At 51.8% G+C, this 20,510-nt stretch overlaps 1 protein-coding gene across 1 annotated transcript in view; it reads right to left on the minus strand.

The window, feature by feature from the left end:
- The window catches only part of LOC119966907 (phosphofurin acidic cluster sorting protein 1-like), a 268,465-nt gene that overhangs the window by 137,017 nt on the left and 110,938 nt on the right, over window positions 1–20,510 (minus strand). Inside the window, exons 13-14 of the mRNA XM_038798864.1 lie at window positions 10,273–10,391; window positions 5,155–5,287 (exon numbers count right to left, since the gene is read on the minus strand). Of these exons, the coding sequence (XP_038654792.1) occupies window positions 5,155–5,287; window positions 10,273–10,391 (252 nt within the window). The remainder of the gene's footprint in view (window positions 1–5,154; window positions 5,288–10,272; window positions 10,392–20,510) is intronic.

Below are 20,510 nucleotides of genomic sequence, written 5' to 3' on the forward strand. Positions count from 1 at the left end.
AATGGGGTCTGACCAGAGCCTTATATAGCCTCAGAAGTACATCCCTGGTCTTATATTCTAGCCCTCTCGACATGAATGCTAACATGAAGGCATTTGCCTTCTTAACTGCCGACTGAACCTGCACATTAACCTTAAGAGAATCGTGAACAAGGACTCCCAAGTCCCTTTGTGCTTCTGCTTTCCGAAGCATTTCCCCATTTAGAAAATAGTCTATGCCTCTCTTTCTCCTTCCAAAGTGCATAACCTCACACTTTTCCACATTGTATTTCATCTGCCACTTCATTGCCCGCTCTCCTAGCCTGTCCAAGTGCTTCTGAAGCCTGCCTGCTTCCTCAATACTACCTGTCCCTCTACAGATCTTTGTATCATCTGCAAACTTAGCAACAGCGCCTTCAGTTCCTTCCTCCAGATCATTAATGTATATTGTGAAAAGTTGTGGTCCCAGCACAGACCCCTGAGGTCCACCACTAGTCACCGGCTGCCATCCTGAAAAAGACCTCGGTCTCGGAGATACATAAGGAGCTGTTGGAGTGGGAGGTGGCCCCAATCAGGGAGGTGAAGAGGAAATGGGAAGAGGAGCTGGGAGGAGAGATGGATATCGGAATGAGGGAAAAGGCTTTGAAGAGAGTTAATTCAATCTCGTCGTGTGCCAGGCTTTGCTTAATACAGTTGAAGGTGGTTCATAGAGCCCACATGACAGTAGCCTGGATGAGCAGGTTTATTGAGGAAGTGGAGGATAGGTGTGGACGCTATGGGGGAAGCCTGGCCAATCTTCTACATACGTTCTGTCCAGAAGTTGAGGGGATTCTAGCAGGGATTCGCTGACATTATGTCAGAGGTCCTGGAAGGTAGGGTAACTCCGAGTCCAGGATTAGGAATATTCAGGGTATCGGAGGATCCGGGGGCCAAGGGGGGGGGAGGCCGATGTTCTGGCCTTATCCTCCCTGCTGGCCTGGAGACGGATCTTGCTGAGATGGAGAGACGCAGAGCCCCCAAAATCAGGAGCCTGGGTAAGTTGGCCTTGAGAGGATCAACTCAGGGGTTCTCGGGGGGGGGGGGGGGGGCATGGCAGTGTAAGACAAGGGGGGGGGGCATGGCAGTGTAAGACAAGGGGGGGGCATGGCAGTGTAAGACAAGGGGGGGGGGCATGGCAGTGTAAGACAAGGGGGGGGGCATGGCAGTGTAAGACAAGGGGGGGGCATGGCAGTGTAAGACAAGGGGGGGGCATGGCAGTGTAAGACAAGGGGGGGGGCATGGCAGTGTAAGACAAGGGGGGGGCATGGCAGTGTAAGACAAGGGGGGGCATGGCAGTGTAAGACAAGGGGGGGGCATGGCAGTGTAAGACAAGGGGGGGGCATGGCAGTGTAAGACAAGGGGGGGGGCATGGCAGTGTAAGACAAGGGGGGGGCATGGCAGTGTAAGACAAGGGGGGGGGCATGGCAGTGTAAGACAAGGGGGGGGCATGGCAGTGTAAGACAAGGGGGGGGGCATGGCAGTGTAAGACAAGGGGGGGGCATGGCAGTGTAAGACAAGGGGGGGCATGGCAGTGTAAGAAAAGGGGGGGGGCATGGCAGTGTAAGACAAGGGGGGGCATGGCAGTGTAAGACAAGGGGGGGCATGGCAGTGTAAGACAAGGGGGGGCATGGCAGTGTAAGACAAGGGGGGGGCATGGCAGTGTAAGAAAAGGGGGGGGCATGGCAGTGTAAGACACGGACACGGAACACAGTACATGGGTAATTAGAAAAAGAGGTGGGAGTAGTCGGGGAAGTTGTTTTTTAGGCTTTTGCGTGTGTCGGCCCGCGCGGATATTTCAGGAATGTTAGAATGTTAAACTGTAAATTGTGAAAATTACAAATGTTTCAATAAAATATTTTTAAAAAAAGGATTGTATTTGCTGGAGTTCAGAAGAATGAGGGAGGGTCTCATAGAAAGCTATAAAACTCTACCAGGACTGGACAGGGTAGATGCAGGAAGGATGTTCCCGATGGTGGGGGGTGTCCAGAACCAGGGGGCACAGTCTGAGGATACGGGGTAGACCATTTCGGACAGAGATAAGGAGACATTTCTTCACCCAGAGAGTGGTCGGCCTGTGGAATTCATCACCACAGGAAGTAGTTGAGGCAAAAAACATTGTTTTCAAGAAGCAGTTAGATATAGCACTCAGGGCGAAGGGGATCAAAGGCTATGCGGGGAAAGCGGGATCAGGTTATTGAGTTGGATGATCAGCCATGGTCGTAATGAATGGCGTTGCGGACTCGAAGGGCCAAAAGGCCTCCTCCTGCTCCTATTTTTTTCTATGTTTCTATGTATCCTCTATTTAATCCTCGGCACTGTCAGCAACTCTGCCAATCTTCGTGTCATCCACAAACTAATCAGACCATCCACATATGGGCGGCACGGTAGCATAGTGGTTAGCACTGTTGCTTCACAACGTCAGGGTTCCAGGTTTGATTCTCGGCTTGGGTCACTGTCTGTGCGGAGTCTGCACGTTCTCCCTGTGACTGTGTGGGTTTCCTCCGGGTGCTCCGGTTTCCTCCCACAAGTCCTTGTGAAAGACATGGGGCGAGATTCTCCGCAAATGCGGAGAATCGTAAAGGCTGCCGTGGGACAGGCCGTAACCCACGGCAGCCTCCACGGCCACTTCCGCGGCCGATTCTCCCCCCCGGGCGGGGCTAGGAGTGCGGCCCCGTGCGTCACGGCGGCGTGGCCTTGACGACAGATGATGTCAGCCGCGCATGCGCAGGTTGCACAACGCCAACCCACGCATGCGCAGTTGGCGTCTTTCTCCTCAGCCGCCCGGCAAGACGTGGCGGCTTGATCTTGCCGGGCGGCGGAGAGGAAAGAGTGCGTCTGTTTTGGACGCTGGCCCGACGATCGGTGGGCACCGATCGCGGGCCTGTCCCCTCCCGAGCACAATCGTGGTGCTCCCGTTCCAATCGGGCCTCTAGATGCCCCAAACGGGCATCTGGCGCCCGTTTCACGACGGCAGCGAGCAGGTGTGTTTGCTGCCGTGTTGAAACAGGCGTGAAGGCCCGGCCGCTCGGCCCATCGGCCTCGGAGAATCACCGCTCGCCGTTTCGTGGCGTGGTTCGGGCATGGGGGGGGGGGGGGGGAGAATAGCGGGAGGGCGTGAAAAATGCCAGGAGGCCCTCCCACTATTCTCCCACCCGGCGTGGGGGGCGGAGAATCGCGCCCATGCTTGTTAGGTGAATTGGACATTCTGAATTCTCCCTCTGTGTACCAAACAGGCGCTGGAATGTGGTGACTAGGGGCTTTTCACAGTAACTTCATTGCAGTGTTAATGTAAGCCTACTTGCGACAATAATAAAAATTATTATTATTTTCCTCCAGATCATTTATATATACTACAAACAACAGAGGTCCCAGCACTGATCCCTGCGGAACACCACTAGCTACAGATTTTCATTCAGAAAAACTCCCTTCCACCATTACTCTCTGTCTTCAATAACCAAGCCAGTTCTGTATCCATCTAGCCAGCCCACCCCGAATCTCATGTGATTTTAGTTTTTGTACCAGTCTGCCATGTGGCACCTTGTCAAACGCCTTACTAAAGTCCACATAAACTACATCCACAGCCCTTCCCTCATCAATTTTATTTTGTCGCCTCTTCAAAAAACTCAATCAAGTTGATGAGACATGACCATCTCTGTACAAAACCATGCTGCCTGTCACTAACTATCTTTTCCAAAAGCTTCCCCACCTCTGATGTCAGGTTCACCGGCCTATAATTTGCTGGATTATCTCGGCTTCCTTTCTTGAACAAGGGAACAACATTGGCTATTCCCCAGTCCTCTGGAACCTCGCTTGTGGTCAAAGAGGACATGAAGATATCTGTTAAGGCCCCAGCTATTTCTCTCCTTGCCTCCCAGTAACCTGGGATAGATCCCATCCAGGGACATGTCTACCTTAATACAGTTTAGGATACTCAACACTTCCTCCTTTGATATATTGACGATCTAAAGATCGTTCACACACCTCTCCCTGACCTCAACATCCGCCATGTCCCTCTCCCTGGTGAATACCGATGCAAAGTACTTATTAAGGATTCCACCCACTTCCTGTGGTTCCAACCATAACTTCCCTCCAATTCCCTCCAATAAGGGGCTGGTTTAGCACAGGGCTAAATCGCTGGCTTTGAAAGTAGACCAAGGCAGGCCAGCAGCATGGTTCAATTCCCGTACTAGCCTCCCCGAACAGGCGCTGGAATGTGGTGACTAGGGGCTTTTCACAGTAACTGCATTTGAAACCTACTTGTGGCAATAAGCGATTTTCATTTCTTTCATTTCATTTCATTTCATGTCCTTGAGTGGGCCTACTCTTTCTCTTGCTAGGTGAACCTCCTCTGGACCCTTTCCAAAGCCAGCACATCCTTCCTTAGATACAGGGTCCAAAATTGTTCATAATATTCCAAACGGGGTCTAAATGGAGCCTTATACAGCCTCAGAAGTACATCCCTGGTCTTGTATTCTCACCCTCTTGACATGAATGCTAACGTTGCATTTGCCTTCCTAACTGCCGACTGAACCTGCACGTTAACCTTAAGAGAATCGTGAACAAGGACTCCCAAGTCCCTTTGAGCTTTTGATTTCCGAAGCCATTTCCCATTTAGAAGCTGTTTTAAAATTAGGGGTCACTCCTATAGAACAGAGATGAGGTCCTCTGAAAGTGAAAGTGAAAATCGCTTATTGTCACGAGTAGGCTTCAAATGAAGTTACTGTGAAAAGCCCCTAGTCGCCACATTCCGGCGCCTGTTCAGGGAGGCAGCGGAATCGGGGTCATTGCATATTTTTAAGGCGGAGGTAAGTAGATGTCCTTGCCTTGCAAGAATCTAAGCTTATCGGGAGTAGATGGGAATGTAGAACTTGGGACAGAAACAGATCAACCATGATCTTATTGAAAGATGGGTATTCCCGAGGGGGTGAATGGCCGACTTTTGCTGATAATCTGTATGTTCGATGTCCGTATGGGGGTTACTATCATTTTCTGGGTTCTGACATTAAGGTTGGATTCTTGAACAAGATACTGGTCATTGGCCAATGCCTATGCAACTGTACCCCAGCAAGGCAGTGACACCAGGAGATGGGGGCTAAACTGTGGAAGGGGTTCAGGAAGAAAGCCGGTATTCTGATTAACCTGAGTGTTGAATCTGGAGTCTGGCAAGCACTCGCTGTCGAAACTGCTGGCTCTGTCACCTTGTGTCTTTGAGTTGTGCCGATCTTTCAGCGAAGTACTCCTGGGCCGTCGCAGCTGTTTACTTTCTGACTTGCTAAACGGGGGAAATAACAAGAATGACTTCAGTGGTACTGGTGAGAATAGAAAGAGGCAATGCCTCAATCAGGAAACATTAGCATTAACCGCTGGTGAGAATAGAAAGAGGCAATGCCTCAATCAGGAAACATTAGCATTAACCGCTGGTGAGAATAGAAAGAGGCAATGCCTCAAACAGGAAACATTAGGATTAACCGCTGGGTGCTGTCCTCAATGTTGCAGATACTTTCATATTGCAGGGGGAAGGGTTTGCCGTGATTCTGCCAAGGCCTGTCCAAACTGAAGCCCCATGTGGCACCGAAGCTCTTGGAACAACCACTGGAGTCAGTAACCACTCACTCCACCACCGATAAGGACAAGCAGAGCAGATGCATGGGACTATCAGCCCCACCACACACAACCCTGAACTTGGATCTATACTGCTTACCCTTCATTGTAACTGGATTGAAACCCTGGAACATCCCCCTCCCTAACTGCAGGAAGAGTTCCTGCACCTGATGGACGACAGTGGGCCAAGGAGGAGGTCCACTCCCCTGTTCTGAACGGGCAGCTGGAGCTGGACAGTAAATGTCGAGCTTGTCCGCAATGCCCAGATCTGGATCATAAACTTTTTTAAAATGACCCTCTAAAACTTACCTTGTGGAGTTTGTATGTGCAGCCTCTCGACTGATAGTTGGACAGGCCTGTCTTTACAAGTTGTACGTATCCCACGTTAACACTAGATATCCCAGAATCACGGCAAACCCTTCCCCCTGCAATATGAAAGTATCTGCAACATTGAGGACAGCATCCAGCGGTTAATCCTAATTTCTATTAGTAATCAATCCATTCTTATATTCACTAGCAAGGCTGCAGGACTGAGGAACAGCCTTTTAGAAACTTGCATGTTCAGGTGGATGAGAAGACAGGGCTGCTGGCTTGGCTCTGCAAGCTCTGACTGAGGATTTGGAGAGCTCAATGAGCAGTTTGGACCCAGCTCTCGGAAGAGGGTGAGACCTCTCAATGTGGCTGGGATGCCCTGTGAATAGCCTAATAAATCCACTCAGCTCAGGGCGCCCAAGGTGTGACCACAAAATGTGGGGATGCCCATTCCGAGAGAAGAACGATGATGAAAGTGAAACCAGGCAAGATCAGCAACTTGATAAACAACATAAACTACAGACAGTCCCATGTCTCCCGGGGAAGCTCTGCAACCAACAAACCTAACGAGCAGGAACAGGAGGGGTTGTTTAACTAACCCTCTGCAGCACTGATACCTTTATGGACAGAGGAGTTAGGGTGGACATATTAAAATACTTGGAAATATTTGTGCTAAGTTTTCACATATGAAATGAAAAATTAGGATGAGAGTTGAGGAACAGGAAGTAAGGAATGGAATGCTCTGAAACCCACATATAGGTCAGCTCTGAGGTCCGACAGGATTTCTACTGTTATAAATTAGTACATGTGGGTAGCGGGGGATAAGGGAAGGGGGTGGCCAGATGACATGGGCAAGCCGAATGACAGGGGATATGGGTAAGGGTCATGGTAGGGGGTGGGAGAGGGATATGGGGAGGGGGTAGATGTGAGATATGGGGAGGAGGTGGGTAGTGGAGGGAGTGGAGCTGGTTATGGGGACGGTATGGGTACGGTATTCTGAGGTGTGGTGATATGCGGACGGGGTTGGGGGACGATGAGGTGGTTGGTGGGGTTTATGACAGCAGGTGGGTGAAGAATATGGGGAGGAAATCAGGGCGAAGGATATGGGGAGGAATATGGGAAGACATTTTTTTTCATGTTCACGGGATCTGGGTGACGTTGGCTCACGATTCAATACCCATCCCTAACGGCCGCTGCGAATGGAGAGATGGTGCATTGGGAATCCACCAAGGAGTTGGTGTGGGGTGAATTGGTGGGGTGGGGTTGGTGAATTTGGGGGTGGGGTGGTAATTGTGGGGTGAAGTTGGTGAATTGAGGGGTGGGGTTCATGAATTGGGGGAGCGTTGGCAAATTGGGGGTTGGGGTTGGTGAATTGGGGGTGGGGTTCATGAATTGGGGGAGCGTTGGCGAATTGGGGAGCATTGGTGAATTGGGGATTGGGGTTGGTGAATTGGGGGTGGGGTTGGTGAATTGGTGGGTGGGTTGGTGAATTGGGAGTGGGGTTGGTGATTGGGGGGTTGGGGATTGGGGGGTTGGGGATTGGGGGGTTGGGGTTGGGGATTGGGGGGGTTGGGGATTGGGAGGGTTGGGGATTGGGGGGTTGGGGTTGGGGATTGGGGGGGTTGGGGTTGGGGATTGGATGGGGTTGGGGATTGGGGGTTGTGGTTGGGGATTGGGGGGTTGGGGATTGGGGGGTTGGGGATTGGGGGGTTGGGGATTGGGGGGGTTGGGGATTGGGGGGGTTGGGGATTGGGGGGGTTGGGGTTTGGGGGGTTGGGGTTTGGGGGGCTTGGGGTGGGGATGGGGATTGAGGGGGTTGGGGTTGGGGATTGGGGTTGGGGATGGGGATTGGGGGGGTTGGGGATTGGGGGGGGGTTGGGGATTGGGGGGGGGTTGGGGATTGGGGGGGTTGGGGATGTTGGGGATTGGGGAGTTGGGGATTGGGGGGGTTGGGGATTGAGGGGGTTGGGGATTGGGGGGGGTTGGGGATTGGGGGGGTTGGGGTTTGGGGGGCTTGGGGTTGGGGATGGGGAATGAGGGGGGTGGGGATTGGGGTTGGGGATGGGGGAGGTTGGGGATTGGGAGGTTGGGGATTGGGGGGTTGGGGATTGGGGGTTGGGGATTGGGGGTTGTGGTTGGGGATTGGGGGGTTGGGGATTCGGGGGGGGTTGGGGATTGGGGGGGTTGGGGATTCGGGGGGGTTGGGGATTGGGGGGGTTGGGGTTTGGGGGGCTTGGGGTTGGGGATGGGGATTGAGGGGGTTGGGGATTGGGGTTGGGGATGGGGATTGAGGGTTGGGTTCGGGGATTGGGGAGGTTCAGGTTGGGGATTGGGGGGGATTGGGGGGGTTGGGGATTGGGGGGGTGGCGATTGGGGGGTTGGGGATTGGGGGGTTGTGGTTGGGGATTGGGGGGGGTTGGGGATTGGGGGGTTGTGGTTGGGGATTGGGGGGTTGGGGATTGGGGGTGTCTGGGGATGGGGGGGGTTGGGGATGGGGGGGTTGGGGATTGGGGGGGGTTGGGGATGGGGATTGAGGGGGTTGGGGATTGGGGTTGGGGATGGGGATTGAGGGGGTTGGGGTTGGGGATTGGGGATTGGGGGGGTTGGGGATTGGGGGGTTGTGGTTGGGGATTGGGGGGTTGGGGATTGGGGGTGTCTGGGGATGGGGGGGTTGGGGATGGGGGGGTTGGGGATTGGGGGGGTTGGGGATGGGGATTGAGGGGGTTGGGGATTGGGGTTGGGGATGGGGATTGAGGGGGTTGGGGTTGGGGATTGGGGTTGGGGATGGGGATTGAGGGTTGGGTTCGGGGATTGGGGAGGTTGGGGTTGGGGATGGGGATTGAGGGGGTTGGGGATTGGGGTTGGGGATGGGGATTGAGGGGGTTGGGGTTGGGGATTGGGGTTGGGGATGGGGATTGAGGGTTGGGTTCGGGGATGGGGGGGTTGGGGATTGGGGGGGTTGGGGTTGGGGATTGGGGATGGGGATTGGGGTTGGGGATGGGGATTGAGGGGGTTGGGGTTGGGGATTGGGGATGGGGATTGAGGGTTGGGTTCGGGGATGGGGGGGTTGGGGATTGGGGGGGTTGGGGATTGGGGATGGGGGGGTTGGGGATTGGGGAGGTTGGGGTTGGGGATTGGGGTTGGGGATTGGGGTTGGGGATGGGGATTGAGGGATGGGTTCGGGGATGGGGGGGTTGGGGATTGGGGGGGTTGGGGATTGGGGGGGTTGGGGTTGGGGATTGGGGTTGGGGATGGGGATTGAGGGTTGGGTTCGGGGATTGGGGAGGTTGGGTTCGGGGATTGGGGAGGTTGCGGTTGGGGATTGGGGTTGGGGTTGGGGATTGGGGATGGGGATTGAGGGTTGGGTTCGGGGATTGGGGAGGTTGGGTTCGGGGATTGGGGAGGTTGCGGTTGGGGATTGGGGTTGGGGTTGGGGATTGGGGTTGGGGATGGGGATTGAGGGTTGGGTTCGGGGATTGGGGAGGTTGGGTTCGGCGATTGGGGAGGTTGCGGTTGGGGATTGGGGTTGGGGATTGGGGTTGGGGATGGGGATTGAGGGTTGGGTTCGGGGATTGGGGAGGTTGGGGTTGGGGATGGGGATTGTGGGGTTGGGGATTGGGGGGGTTGGGGTTTGGGGTTGGGGTTGGGGATTGGGGTTGGGGATTGGGGGGGTTGGGGTTGGGGATTGAGGGGGTTGGGGTTGGGGATTGGGGGTTGGCGATTGGGGGGGTTTGGGGATCGGGGGGTTGGGGATTGGGGTTTGGGGTTGGGTTGGGGATTGAGGGGGTTGGGGTTGGGGATTGGGGGTTGCGGATTGGGGGGGTTTGGGGATCGGGGGGTTGGGGTTTGGGGTTGGGTTGGGGATTAAGGGGGTTGGGGTTGGGGATTGAGGGGGTTGGGGTTGGGATTGGGGGTTGGGGGGGTTTGGGATCGGGGGGTTGGGGTTGGGGTTTGGGGTTGGGTTGGGGATTGAGGGGGTTGGGGTTGGGGATGGGGATTGAGGGTTGGGTTCGGGGATGGGGGGGTTGGGGTTTGGGGTTGGGGTTGGGGATTGGGGTTGGGGATGGGGATTGGGGAGGTTGGGGTTGGGGATTGGGGTTGGGGATGGGGATGAGGGATGGGTTCGGGGATGGGGGGGTTGGGGATTGGGGTCGGTGGGTTGAGTGAGGGATTGAGAGTTGAGTTCGGGGATTGGGGAGGTGTTCAGAGAAGGCAGGATGGGGGATCGGGTGAGAAGGTGCAGCAGTGTGAATTGGAGACGTGGTTGCAAGCGGATTTACAGGGAAGGGAGCTAGGTATGTCAGTGAAATAAGGATCTTTCCACCTGAGTGGGTATTTCCTTACCTGGGAGACACAATCACCTGTGATTCCGTTTTTGTGATTTTGCCCAGTGGTATGAGTTTCTCCAGGGATGCTTCCCTGTTATTCCCATCTCCAGCAATCACTTCCTCCTCCTCTAGATCCTAGTGAGTAATCACAAATACAAACTGTCAGCAATGCAGCTTCTGCAGACATGGTGCATGCAACAGATTCCCTCACCTGTAACTGCACAATTCACTGGGCCCCACGGTACACACAGGTGAGGTTCACAATATTGTTGTCTCTTGGCACAATTCAGTTCGACTAAACTGTGACTACAATTAGCATCACCGTCTGTGCGACCCGGTCCCTGTCACCGTCTGTGTGACCCGGTCCCTGTCACCGTCTGTGTGACCCAGTCCCTGTCACCGTCTGTGCGACCCAGTCCCCGTCACCGTCTGTGTGACCCGGTCCCTGTCACCGTCTGTGTGACCCGGTCCCTGTCACCGTCTGTGTGACCCAGTCCCTGTCACCGTCTGTGTGACCCAGTCCCTGTCACCGTCTGTGTGACCCGGTCCCTGCCACCGTCTGTGTGACCCAGTCCCTGTCACCGTCTGTGTGACCCAGTCCCTGTCACCGTCTGTGTGACCCAGTCCCTGTCACCGTCTGTGTGACCCAGTCCCTGTCACCGTCTGTGTGACCCGGTCCCTGTCACCGTCTGTGTGACCCAGTCCCTGTCACCGTCTGTGTGACCCAGTCCCTGTCACCGTCTGTGTGACCCGGTCCCCGTCACCGTCTGTGTGACCCGGTCCCTGTCACCGTCTGTGTGACCCAGTCCCTGTCACCGTCTGTGCGACCCGGTCCCTGTCACCGTCTGTGTGACCCGGTCCCTGTCACCGTCTGTGCGACCCGGTCCCTGTCACCGTCTGTGCGACCCAGTCCCTGTCACCGTCTGTGTGACCCGGTCCCTGTCACCGTCTGTGTGACCCGGTCCCTGTCACCGTCTGTGTGACCCGGTCCCTGTCACCGTCTGTGCGACCCAGTCCCTGTACACCGTCTGTGTGACCCGGTCCCTGTCACCGTCTGTGTGACCCGGTCCCTGTCACCGTCTGTGCGACCCAGTCCCTGTCACCGTCTGTGTGACCCGGTCCCTGTCACCGTCTGTGCGACCCAGTCCCTGTCACCGTCTGTGTGACCCAGTCCCTGTCACCGTCTGTGTGACCCAGTCCCTGTCACCGTCTGTGTGACCCGGTCCCTGTCACCGTCTGTGTGACCCAGTCCCTGTCACCGTCTGTGTGACCCGGTCCCTGTCACCGTCTGTGTGACCCAGTCCCTGTCACCGTCTGTGTGACCCGGTCCCTGTCACCGTCTGTGTGACCCAGTCCCTGTCACCGTCTGTGTGACCCAGTCCCCGTCACCGTCTGTGTGACCCGGTCCCTGTCACCGTCTGTGTGACCCAGTCCCTGTCACCGTCTGTGTGACCCAGTCCCTGTCACCGTCTGTGTGACCCAGTCCCTGTCACCGTCTGTGTGACCCGGTCCCTGTCACCGTCTGTGTGACCCGGTCCCTGTCACCGTCTGTGTGACCCAGTCCCTGTCACCGTCTGTGTGACCCGGTCCCTGTCACCGTCTGTGTGACCCCGGTCCCTGTCACCGTCTGTGTGACCCAGTCCCCGTCACCTGTCATCGTCTGTGCGACACTTTACATATTAAAGACGTGCTTAGGGCAGGTTCGATCCTGGCTCTGGGGCACTGTCCGTGTGGAGTTCCAAAGACCAAGAAAGGTACAGCACAGGAACAGGCCCTTCGGCCCTCCAAGCCTGTGCCGACCATGCTGCCCGTCTAAACTAAACTCTTCTACACTTCCGGGGTCCGTATCCCTCTATTCCCATCCTATTCATGTATTTGTCAAGATGCCCCTTAAACGTCACTATCGTCCCTGCTTCCACCACCTCCTCTGGCAGCGAGTTCCAGGCACCCACTACCCTCTGTGTAAAAAACTTGCCTCGTACATCTCCTCTAAACCTTGCCCCTCGCACCTTAAACCTATGACCCCTAGTAATTGACCCCTCTGCCCTGGGAAAAAGTCTCTGACTATCCACTCTGTCTATGCCCCTCATAATTTTGTACACCTCTATCAGGTCGCCCCTCAACCTCCGTCGTTCCAGTGAGAACAAACCGAGTTTATTCAACCGCTCCTCATAGCTAATGTTGCGTGCGCACACTCCAGCCTGGGACATGCGCAGTTCGTTCAAAGATGCAGGGCTCAAGAGAAGAAGTATGTGCATGTGCAAACGTGCATCATGCGTCAAGAGAGACAACGTCATGACCTGCTACCGATGTAGTAACGCCCACTTAAATGTGAAATGTCCTGCACAAGGAAAAAGATGTTTAAAGTGCTCCAAGCTTAACCATTTAGCTTCCCAATGCAAGTTACGAGCGATATATCAGGCTCTAACACAGAAACAACAATATATCAATATTCGCAGCATTGATAAGATGGAGAATCACAAATCTAAGAAAGCTTTTTCAGACAAAGAGGATTATTTTTCCTTGGAGAACACGTTCGTCGTAGGAATCATAGATACAGTGGAGGAACTTCAAGCAACGACCAAGGTTCATCAACAAATAAATTCCATCGACTCCAACAGTGAATGGACATCGACAGTGCAAGTGAATAATTGCCCAATACTATTCAAACTTGACACTGGTACTTCGGCAAAATTGATGACAAGCAAAGATCTCACATCAATTCCAGAGGAACACGAGATGATACCTGTTGCATGCAAGTTGAAAGACTACAATGGCAACCAGATTGCTTCAAGAGGATTGTGCCATTTGAAAGTAGTCAATAAGAAGGTCAAGAAAGTATGACGGTTCGAGATCGTGGATGACCAGAAATCTTCATTGTTAGGTGCTCAAGCCTGCAAGGACTTGCGGCTTGTCCAAAGAACCTTCATGAATACAAAAGACACATCAAGGTTGAACGATGACATCCAGCAACTGCTTAGTGAATACCCTGATGCATTTTTAGGTATGGGTACGTTACCATACCAATACAACATTTTGCTCAAGAAGGATGCAAAACCCGTCATTCATCCGCCAAGGAGGGTTCCAGCTCCTCTTCGTGAAAGGCTGAAAGCAGAATTACAACGATTACAGACTCAAGGAATCATCTCCAGAGTCACGCAACCGACTGACTGGGTCAGCTTGTTCGCCTGCGTCAGGAAACCATCAGGTGATCTCAGAATCTGTATAGATCCCAAAGATCTAAACAAGAATATCCGAGGGAACACTACCCTATCCCCAAGCGAGAGGAGATAACTTGTCAGGTGGCAAACACTGGCATTTTTACCAAGCTCGATGCTTCACAAGGTTTCTGGCAGATGCAGCTAGATGATTCAAGCAAATTGCTCTGTACGTTCAACACTCCATTTGGATATTACTGTTTTAACCGCATGCCTTTCAGTATCATTTCAGCCTCCGAAATCTTTCACAGAATCATGGAGTAGGTGACAGAGGATATTGAAGGTGTCAGAGTATATGAAGATGATATTATCATTTGATCGACTACGGAAGAAGACCATATTGATAGATTAGGAAAAATGTTTCACAGAACCCACCAATATGGACTGAAACTCGACCAATCAAAGTGTACATTTGCGTGTTCATCTTTAAATTTCTTGGGTGATACAAAATCAGCTCAAGGTATCAGGCCAGATAATGAAAAAATATCTGCAATCCAGAACATGCAGCAGCTGAAAGATAAAAAAGCTGTGCTTCGATTTCTAGGATTCATTAACTTCTTCGGCAAGTTCGTATCCAACTTGTCAACGAGGACATCAGCTGTACGAAACGTAATCAGGAAGACCACAGAGTTTGAATGGAGTCCATGCCACCAAGACGAATGGGTGGACCTCAAGCATCAACTGATGATAGCTCCAATTCTGACTTTTTTTGATCCAACCAGACCTACAAAGATCTCCACCGACGCCAGTCACGATGGAATCGGTGCCGTACTTCTTCAACAAGACAACCAAACAGACTGGGTTTCAGTAGTATGCACGTTCAGAGCGATGACAGCCACAGAGTGCAGGTATGCACAAATTGAAAAAGGCCTGATCACAGGTGTATCAAAGTTTCACGACTATGTGTAAGAGCTTCCTACGTTTATCGTAGAAACGGATCACAGACCACTAGTCAATATAATTGAAAGAAACCTAAATAATATGACTCCTCACCTACAACGAATGATGATGAAGTTGAGGAGGTATGACTTCACACTCGTATACACTCCTGAAAAGGACCTCATTATAGCCGACACACTATGTAGATCCATCAATACTGAAAGCTCACCTCCTGAATCCATTGCCGATATTGAAGCTCAACAAGGAGAGTATTCTGGCATCTGACGAGACCTGCAGCAAATTCGTCTTGAGACACAAAAAGATGCGACCTTGCTCTGAGTAATACATCATCTCCAGCATGGTTGGCCAAAGGGACACTGTCCACAGTTCCAAAACATACAGACAGAACTGACCGTAGTGGATGGACTGCTACTCAGAAATGACCAGATCGTCATTCCGCTAACTCAGGGCAGAGATGCTCAGCAAGATTCACGAGGGACATCTCGGAATCGAGAAATGCAAGAGAAGAGCACGGCAGGCTGTATATTGGCCTGGGATTAATAAAGAGATAACCAACATGGTAATGATGTGTGCCACGTGTCAAAAACATCAACCGACACAATGTAAGGAGACACTGCAGCAACATTAAATAGCTACGTCACCGTGGACAAAATCAATTTGTTTCATGCTAAAGGTTGGGACTATCTTCTCATCATAGGTAATAAACAAATTTAGGGAGTTAGGCTGGAAGTTAAAGGCCAGGACAGACAGAGTTGTCATCTCTGGTTTGTTGCCGGTGCCACATGATAGCGAGGCTAGGAATAGGGAGAGAATGCAGTTGAACACGTGGCTGCAGAAATGGCGTAGGAGGGAAGGCTTCGGGTATTTGGATAATTGGAGCGCATTCTGGGGAAGGTGGGACCTGTACAAGCAGGACGGGTTGCATCTGAACCAGAGGGGCACCAATATCCTGGGGGGGAGGTTTTCTAGTACTCTTCGGGAGGGTTTAAACTAATTTGGCAGGGGAATGGGAACCGGATTTGTAGTCCAGCAAATAAGGAAGCCGATATTCAGGACGCCAAAGCACGTAGTGACGCAGTGGGGAAGGTAACACTGACAAAGGAGAGTACTTGCAGGCAAGGAGATGGGTTGAAGTGTGTATACTTCAATCCAAGAAGCATCAGGAATAAGGTGGGTGAACTTAAGGCATGGATCGGTACTTGGGACTACGATGTGGTGGCCATCACGGAAACTTGGATAGAAGAGGGGCAGAAATGGTTGTTGGAGGTCCCTGGTTATAGATGTTTCAACAAGATTAGGGAGGATGGTAAAAGAGGTGGGGGGGTGGCATTATTAATTAGAGATAGTATAACAGCTGCAGAAAGGCAGTTCGAGGGGGATCTGCCTACTGAGGTAATATGGGTTGAAGTCAGAAATAGGAAAGGAGCAGTCACCTTGTTGGGAGTTTTCTATAGGCCCCCCAATAGCAGCAGAGATGTGGAGGAACAGATTGGGAAACAGATTTTGGAAAGGTGCAGAAGTCACAGGGTAGTAGTCATGGGTGACTTCAACTTCCCAACCATTGAGTGGAAACTCTTTAGATCAAATAGTTTGGATGGGGTAGTGTTTGTGCAGTGTGTCCAGGAAGCTTTTCTAACACAGTATGTAGATTGTCCGACCAGAGGGGAGGCCATATTGGATTTAGTACTTGGTAATGAACCAGGGCAGGTGATAGATTTGTTAGTGGGGGAGCATTTTGGAGGTAGTGACCACAATTCTGTGACTTTCACTTTAGTAATGGAGAGGGATAGGTGTGTGCAACAGGGCAAGGTTTACAATTGGGGGAAGGGTAATACAATGCTGTCAGACAAGAACTGAAGTGCATAAGTTGGGAACATAGGCTGTCAGGGAAGGACACAAGTGAAATGTGGAACTTTTTCAAGGAACAGGTACTGCGTGTTTTTGATATGTATGTCCCTGTCAGGCAGGGAAGAGATGGTCGAGTGAGGGAACCATGGTTGACAAGAGAGGTTGAATGTCTTGTTAAGAGGAAGAAGGAGACTTATGTAAGGCTGAGGAAACAAGGTTCAGACAGGGCGCTGGAGGGATACAAGATAGCCAGGAGGGAACTGAAGAAAGGGATTAAGAGAGCTAAGAGAGGGAATGAAAAATCTTTGGCGGGTAGGATCAAGGAAAACCCCCAAGGTCTTTTACACATATGTGAGAAATATGAGAATGACTAGAGCGAGGGTAGGTCCGATCAAGGACAGTAGCAGGAGATTGTGTATTGAGTCTGAAGAGATAGGAGAGGTCTTGAACAAGTATTTTTCTTCAGTATTTACAAATGAGAGGGGCCATATTGTTGGATAGGACAGTGTGAAACAGACTGGTAAGCTCGAGGAGATAAACTTGAGGATAGACAAGTCCCCCGGGCTTGATGGGATATATCCAAGGATTCTATGGGAAGCAAGAAATGAAATTGCAGAGCCGTTGGCAATGATCTTTTTGTCCTCGCTGTCAACAGGGGTGGTACCAGGAGATTGGAGAGTGGCGAATGTCGTGCCCCTTTTCAAAAAAGGGAATAGGGATAACCCTGGGAACAACAGGCCAGTTAGTCTTACTTCGGTGGTAGGCAAAGTAATGGAAAGGGTACTGAGGGATAGGATTTCTGAGCATCTGGAAAGACACTGCTTGATTAGGGATAGTCAGCACGGATTTGTGAGGGGTAGGTCTTGCCTTACAAGTCTTATTGACGTCTTTGAGGAGGTGACCAAGCATGTGGATGAAGGTAAAGCAGTGGATGTAGTGTACATGGATTTTAGTAAGGCATTTGATAAGGTTCCCCATGGTAGGCTTATGCAGAAAGTAAGGAGGCATGGGATAGTGGGAAATTTGGCCAGTTGGATAACGAACTGGCTAACCGATAGAAGACAGAGAGTGGTGGTGGATGGCAAATATTCAGCCTGGAGCCCAGTTACCAGTGGCGTACCGCAGGGATCAGTTCTGGTCCTCTGCTGTTTGTGATTTTCATTAACGACTTGGATGAGGGAGTTGAAGGGTGGGTCAGTAAATTTACAGATGATACGAAGATTGGTGGAGTTGTGGATAGTGAGGAGGGTTGTTGTCGGCTTCAAAGAGACATAGATAGGATGCAGAGCTAGGCTGAGAAGTGGAAGATGGAGTTTAACCCTGACAAGTGTGAGGTTGTCCATTTTGGAAGGACAAATATGAATGCGGAATACAGGGTTAACGGTAGGGTTCTTGGCAATGTAGAGGAGCAGAGAGATCTTGGGGTCTATGTTCATAGATCTTTGAAAGTTGCCACTCAAGTGGATAGAGCTGTGAAGAAGGCCTATGGTGTGCTAGCGTTCATTAGCAGAGGGATTGAATTTAAGAACCGTGAGGTGATGATGCAGCTGTACAAAACCTTGGTCAGGCCACATTTGGAGTACTGTGTGCAGTTCTGGTCACCTCATTTTAGGAAGGATGTGGAAGCTTTGGAAAAGGTGGCAGGTTTAGCTCACTCGGCTAAATCGCTGGCTTTTAAAGCAGACCAAGCAAGGCAGCAGCACGGTTCGATTCCCGTACCAGCCTCCCCGGACAGGCGCCGGAATGTGGCGACTAGGGGCTTTTCACAGTAACTTCATTGAAGCCTACTTGTGACAATAAGCGATTTTCATTTTCAAAGGTGCAAAGGAGATTTACCAGGATGTTGCCTGGAATGGAGAGTAGGTCTTATGAGGAAAGGTTGAGGGTGCTAGGCCTTTTCTCATTAGAACAGAGAAGGATGAGGGGCGACTTGATAGAGGTTTATAAGATGATCAGGGGAATAGATAGAGTAGACAGTCAGAGACTTTTTCCCCGGGTGGAACAAACCATTACAAGGGGACATAAATTTAAGGTAAATGGTGGAAGATATAAGGGGGGTGTCAGAGGTAGGTTCTTTACCCAGAGAGTAGTGGGGGCATGGAATGCACTACCTGTGGAAGTAGTTGAGTCGGAAACGTTAGGGACCTTCAAGCGGCTATTGGATAGGTACATGGAATAGGGTAGAATAATGGAGTGTTGATTAATTTCTTCTTAAGGGCAGCACGGTAGCATTGTGGTTAGCACAATTGCTTCACAGCTCCAGGGTCCCAAGTTCGATTTCGACTTAGGTCACTGTCTGTGTGGAGTCTGCACATCCTCCCCGTGTGTGCGTGGGTTTCCTCCGGATACTCCGGTTTCCTCCCACAGTCCAAAGATGTGCAGGTTGGGTGGATTGGTCATGATAAATTGCCGTTAGTGTCCAAAATTCTATGATTACCCTAGGACAAAAGTTCGACACAACATCGTGGGTCGAAGGGCCTGTTCTGTGCTGTATTTCTCTATCTATCTTTCTATCATACACTACTACTCCAACTTTCCTGAAGTGATGACATTTTTGGATCATTTTCGTCATTGTATTCCATCTGCCACTTCATTGCCCACTCTCCTAGCCTGTCCAAGTCCTTCTGCAGCCCCTCTGCTTCCTTAATACTACCTGTCCCTCTACATATCTTTGTATCATCTGCAAATTTAGCAACAGTGCCTTTTGTTCAGTAATTAAGGCTTGTAAGGAGACATTTTCGAAACATGGGATTCCACAAAGGGTTATGTCTGATAATGCCAAACGATGTAATTTCAACCATGTCACCTCGTGTCCACACTTTACTCAATCAAACGGCAAAGTAGAGAAAGGTGTGCACACTGTAAAGCAACTCATAAGCAAGGCAAGTGATTCGCAATCTGACATCTGCTTGGTTTTGTTTTCCTCTGGACCCTCACCATTAAGCTCAGGGCCGTCTCTGGTTCAAATGCTTTTCAATCGTGATGTGAGAGCGTTACCCACAATACAAATCAGCAATCCAGATCAATCGTGTATACTGAGTAAGATCAAACAACAACGCAACAAACAACAACAGTATTATGATCTACATGTGATTCCACTGAAACCGCTAACACAAGATGATATTGTTCGACTTCAACATCCAGAAGGAGGAGGGTCTCAAAGCGCCACAGTAATCAGACAAGCAGCGCCACATTCATATATTATCAAGTCTGCAGAGGCTGTGCTACTTTGACGAAATCGACGAGATCTATTACAAATACAAATTCCTAAACCTGTCTTTCCCACATTGAATTTACATGAATCACTCACCCAGCAGCATTTGAATATCAAAAACTCGCTGACATTGATCAGAAGGACATTAAAACCTCAACTACTCCATCAACCAAGGAGATCAAGCAGAAGACGACGTAAACCCAATAGTTTAAATTTGTAATAATTGAACTGATTGATTCATTGCCTCTGTATAATGCATTGCAAACTGCATTGCTTCTTTATGAACAATTTTCTTTACAACATATGGACAATGGGCGGGATTCTCTGAAATCCCGGCCATGTATTGACGCCGGCGTCAATGGGCCTCCTGGCCCAGCAATTCAGCGGTCTTCAGGGGGCTAGCACGGCTGTGCGCTGCTCCGGCGCTGGAATGCAGCCCTGCATGGCCGGCATTGGTCTGCACATGCGCGTGGCGGCCATCTCTGCGCCGGTGCACGTGCATGGTTGCCGGTGGAGGCGCATGAGCGTGCTTGCCGTTTCCATGCCGGCGCATGCGTGTGGTTGCCGTCTCCGCATCGGCGCATGCGCGTGGTGGCCGTCTCCGCGTCGTGCATGCACATGGTGGCCATCTCCGTGCCGGTGCATGCACGTGGTTGCCGTCTCCATGCCGGCGCATGCACATGGTTGCCGTCTCCGTGCCAGCGCATGCATGTGGCTGCCGTCTCCATGCCGGCGCATGCACGTGGCTGCCGTCTCAATGCCCAGCGCATGCACGAGGTTGCGTCTCCATGCCAGCGCATGCCATGGTGGCCGTCTCCGTGCCGGCGCATGCCATGGTGGCCATCTCCATGCCGGTGCATGCCATGGTGGCCGTCTCCATGCCGGTGCATGCACGTGGCTGCCGTCTCCATGCCGGCGCATGCCATGGTGGCCGTCTCCGTGCCAGCGCATGCACGTGGCTGCCGTCTCCGTGCCGGCGCATGCCATGGTGGCCGTCTCCATGCTGGTGCATGCATGTGGCTGCCGTCTCCATGCCGGTGCATGCCATGGTGGCCGTCTCCATGCTGGTGCATG

Source organism: Scyliorhinus canicula, chromosome 6, assembly GCF_902713615.1.
Source record: "Scyliorhinus canicula chromosome 6, sScyCan1.1, whole genome shotgun sequence".
Taxonomy (NCBI): Eukaryota; Metazoa; Chordata; class Chondrichthyes; order Carcharhiniformes; family Scyliorhinidae; genus Scyliorhinus; species Scyliorhinus canicula.